This window comes from Eptatretus burgeri, chromosome 11 (genome assembly GCF_056783735.1).
Source record: "Eptatretus burgeri isolate ZD-2024b chromosome 11, Ebu_testis_v1, whole genome shotgun sequence".
In the NCBI taxonomy this organism is placed as follows: Eukaryota; Metazoa; Chordata; class Myxini; order Myxiniformes; family Myxinidae; genus Eptatretus; species Eptatretus burgeri.
The window spans coordinates 65,063,831-65,068,837 of NC_140971.1; the positions used below are offsets into that span (position 1 = coordinate 65,063,831).

Here is a 5,007-nt window from a genome sequence, read left to right on the forward strand (position 1 = left end):
GGGATGAAGGAGGTGCGAGGAGAGAATGTTGAGAGAGAGAGGGGTGGGTGAGGAAAAGGGGGGGGAGGGCAAGGAAGGGAGGGAGGGGAGATCAATGCCTCACAACATGTTGCTGTACACTCTGGGAGGGGGATGTGAGGAGGGGATGGGAATAAGAGAAAGAGAGAGGGAGGGGAGAGAGAGGAGGGGAGTGAGAGAGAGAAAGCGAGAGGGATAAATAAATAGAGAGAGAGGAAGAGAGGGAGGGATGGGGGAGAGGGAGAGGGGGAGGGAGAGGAGAGAGAGGGAGGGATGGAGGGGGAGAGAGGAGAAGAGCAAGGAAGTGGGGGAATGCAAGGAAGGAGGGAAGAGAGAGGAAGGAGTGGGGGGGGGAGAGCGATGCCTCATCACACATTGCTATACACTCCAGGAGGGAGGGGTGTGAAGAGGGGTGGGAGTGAAAGAAAAAGAGCGAGAAATGGAGGAAGGGAGGGAGGAGCAAGGAAGGGGGAGGAGGGAGGGCGACGCCCAAAAATTGAGTGGAAATTTTTCAGAGTCAATGAAATAAAATATTATTTAAAAATTATGCAGTTCTCTCTTGAACTCATGGTTCTCTTATCCAGTTACTCTACTCAATCTAATCCCCCTGTTATGTTAATCGTTCTTTTAATTCGCTCTTTAATTTAATTTACTTTGCCTTCTCCAACTCCGAAGATTTCCCCCACGGATAATCATTAGTTATGAGTTATAAGAATCTTAATTTTTTCTCAGATGCTTAGTTTTAAGAATCATTAATTTTTTTTTTTTTAATTCTCAGACTTCACTCCAGATTTCAACAATTAATTAGTCAACATGCACGGATCATCAAATCTAAAGACAAGTTTTGATTATATACTTTAATTAGGACATGATAGTACATCGGGGTTCCAAGGCAAGGCATTTTTGACCAGGCCGAAACAAAATGGTGGCTTTAGACCCCAGCGAGGGAGAGTGGGCTGACCAAGGTTAAGCCTGTTTTTGTTTTTTCATGATGAACACCCCGTTAATTATCTTCAAAAGGGGTGTTTAAATTTACCCAAATACCCAGTTTTCATTCATGCCCTTCCTTGGAATTTCCTTAGTATGCAAGTTTTGGACCGCCAGGGTTCATGTTTTTGGAGTTATGGAGGAGACAGACACACACACACAGACACACACAGAGACACACACCCACAGACAGAGACACACACACAGGCACACACACACAGGCACACACACAGGCACACACACACAGACACACACACAGACACACAGACACACACACAGACACACACACAGACACACACACAGACACACACACAGACACACACGCACAGACACACACGCACACAGACACACACAGACACACACACACAGACACACACACAGACACACACACACAGACACACACACACACACACACACAGACACACATCCACACAGACACACAGACACACAGACACACACATGCAGGCACACACACAGACACACGCACAGACACACAGACACAGACACACACAGACACACACAGACACACAGACACAGACACACACAGACACAGACACAGACACACACAGACACAGACACACACACAGACACACAGACACAGACACACACTACTTATTATTAAAGATACTATACTTAAAGGTAACTATGATATTAATTGACTTTCACAGAAATTTGAATTATCGTCTACCTATATTATATATTGCATACTTCTAACTTCCCACAAATGTTTAATTTAATGGGAAATGAGGGAATCAAACCAAAATCAGTAGTAGCAATTAAACACGACTTTACCCACTCCACCACTGACTCGCTATGTGTTACCAAGGTGTAGCATAATAACCATGGGGGCAGCACCACTTTAATGTGACGTATTGTTGTGCAATTTGATATAGAATGGCAGAACAATACTATCATACACAGCAGTGTAACATAATATACTGTGTATAGAGTGTGGTGGAGTACAGTATAATATGCATGACAGTAGTACTTGTAATACAGTACCTTGCAACATCCAAGCAACCATTTATCATGACTTGTTAGTTCGATTGCAATTTCTTGGTGAACAACAATGATCCATTGACACATATGGTACACAAGGAAGAGAGCCGAGGAGATTTGAATTAAGCGGGGGGTGGGGGGAGTGAGGGGAAAAAGACGTGTTAGGGATGGTGGGCAAAAAGGTGAAGTGTTAGGAGAATTTAAGGGAGATTTATTTGGAAAGGGCACAAATTGCACCATTTTACATACATAATAAATGGATATGACACATTTATGTTGTGACTTATTCGGCATCATTTAAATGTACAGTGTATTATTGTATATTATTATCACAAGTACTGGTGAACAAGAATCATATGAAAGGTTACCTTTGGTCCAGGAAGTCCAGGGACATTAATTGGACCTGGAGAACCCATCAAACCCTAAATGGAAATAGAGGTAACAGGTGTCAATGGGAAGCCAGTAAGATCAAGGTGCAGCCAACATAGGTCTAGTAAATTTAAAAGGTCTCACATCGACTCCTGGAAATCCAGACAATCCAGAAGGTCCATCAGGCCCAGGATCTCCAGCTTCACCTTTGATACCCTGTGGAGACACAATATGATCACTGTGCTGTCTGTACATTGCAATTGTCACATTGTATGTCGAAAACAAACCAACTTTACACTTTTGCTGTACACTTTTGTTCCTGCCATCAAGTACATGAGCCATTCGAGCAACTCCTTATGTGTCTGTGGGCGTGGCCACGTAAGGGCTTATAAACTCAGGAATTCAAGCAAACCTTTACATCAATGGTGGAAAATGCTCTTCTCTCACCAGATACCATCCAAGTACGATGATTCATATGGAAGAAATTAATTAATAACATAAAAATACAAATGCTATAAAATAGTGAAAAAGACAAAAATGCGGACTGGTTGACGTCTTCAAACAAATGTGGTAAGGTGGCTTGGAGTTGGATCGAAACTATACCTGCACACCTGGAAGGCCTGATGGTCCCGGTTTCCCCTGAAACAAACAGGTGCAGCAATAAAATACATGGTGAATCGTGAAGCATTTGTAAGATACTTGTTGGTAATAGAAATGCAGATAACGTGGGAGTTCTCACGCACACTCACATCGACTCCATCAATGCCTTGCACACCAGTAGGCCCAGGGGATCCTTGGATTCTCTGGCCCTAAGGGTGTGAAACACACGAAGCTAATGTCAGAGTGTGAACAGCATGGACTGGTCGCTGATATTTTCCACGGGTAGATCTAACAACAGCAGGTATGGTATTGACTTAAAACCAATTTTTGTGTGGTTTGAATGTATTAAGGCGGCTTTCATGAGCCTGAATGATATAAGCATATACAGTGCACCCAACTCACCATTCATAGCATCTCGTGAGGCAGTCATGGCAGTTACAGATGAGGAAGAGTGCTTTTTAATGATGCAAAGTTGCAAATTTTTGAATTAGACAATTTTACCAACCCCATGGTCTGCTTTACTCAACAGATACCGTTGAATCTGTGAACATTCATATTGAAAAACGGACAGCCAACTTCATCTCCACTCCAAAGGATGGCGTGCTCCGTGATGCAACACCACCTGGTGGCACTGCATCAGTCTGGAGTTTGTATTTTGATCCGATTATAAATTTAACAATCGAACCCAAGACCAGACAGTGAGCCGAGCACAATGCAAACTGATTGATCCCATCATCGCCACTCGCCATACCTTCCACAGGTAAGAACTAGCTCGTTTCAGCAATAAGTTAATATGAGGTTCAGGTAAACGTAGAATATTGCCGATATGATTGAAAAGTCACTTTATACAGATTGTTTGTGAAATGTAGGAAATATTCCTTTGTCCTTGTTCCATCTAATGCGCATTATAGGTTACCAATAAGCCATCAGTTTTTAAGCAAGCATTTCACGCACCATATTAAGTTGTGTATTTATGGACAATCGATATTGATCCATCGATTACCTGGGCGTGCTCACACACAGTGCGAATCTTTATATAAAAGCGATGATCAAATCGATAAAACGTCGCGACGCAAGCACTCTGTGCACCATTCATGAACAAAGTATTATGATGTCATCGATTGCACTCCAATAAATACCTTTGTCATCGATTGCACAATGTATAAAAGCCAATGTTGCATTTCCACGGGCAAACCATTCCGAGAGCCTTGCAGAAAGTCACGGGTTGGTTCAGAGTATGCATTAACAAGGAGTGTCATGAACAGGTCCGTGCTGATACGTGAAAGTGTACACGGAACGGTAGTGCGGCACGACCACCGAGTGGAAACGTATTCAGCAATATCTGAACAACCGGCATTGGCATTGACCTCTTGTTAAATTGAAATCGTTTGCTGGTTTCAAATCCAGCTCCAAGTCCATTTCCACTGCTGGAGAGCCAGGCGAGCCAGGAAACTTGTGTTATGGAGTCGAATTAGCCCCGTGAGGTCCAGCCCTTAAAGCTTAAGGGATTCCAAGCGAGCTTGGCACACTGGTTACACTTACTGGTAGTCGTTGCGCTAGTGCAGCAGACAGGATGTGTAAGAAGATCGCCAAGATGGCAGAGACCCTCATGGTAGTATACGGGTCGGATGGAGTTAGGCGAGGTGCGTAGCGACCACAGGACTGAGAAGAAGGGGGCAACTATCAGGCTAACTGGCTCCTCCTTGGCTCTCCGCCTTTCGTCAAAGATGTAAATGGTTCCTTCAAGAGAAGAATTGAGACCCCTCCGCTCTTAACTTCACACATCGAAGCAAACTTTCTTCTCCCCATCCCCCCCATTAACCCTAGTCCTACCAACATATTTTACACCCTAATCTTACAACAATTTGGGTCTTTTCAAACCCCAACACATAACCATTCAATTTCACTAAATCTGCCAAAGTTTCACATCATTGACGAAAAATGGTGTTTTATTGATAAAGTCAACAAACATTTTAAAAATATACAATGTTTTTTAAATGAAATTAACCTTCCGATTGGAGTCTTTTATAGCCC

The 5,007-nt window shown here is 43.2% G+C and overlaps 1 protein-coding gene across 1 annotated transcript in view; it reads right to left on the reverse strand.

Moving 5' to 3' along the window:
• The window catches only part of LOC147017245 (uncharacterized), a 101,412-nt gene extending 96,695 nt beyond the window's left edge, over positions 1-4,717 (reverse strand). Inside the window, exons 1-5 of the mRNA XM_085846700.1 lie at positions 4,516-4,717; positions 3,123-3,182; positions 2,977-3,012; positions 2,518-2,589; positions 2,373-2,426 (exon numbers count right to left, since the gene is read on the reverse strand). Of these exons, the coding sequence (XP_085702826.1) occupies positions 2,373-2,426; positions 2,518-2,589; positions 2,977-3,012; positions 3,123-3,182; positions 4,516-4,584 (291 nt within the window). The 5' untranslated portion in view covers positions 4,585-4,717. The remainder of the gene's footprint in view (positions 1-2,372; positions 2,427-2,517; positions 2,590-2,976; positions 3,013-3,122; positions 3,183-4,515) is intronic.
• Between the last annotated feature and the right edge of the window lie 290 nt (positions 4,718-5,007).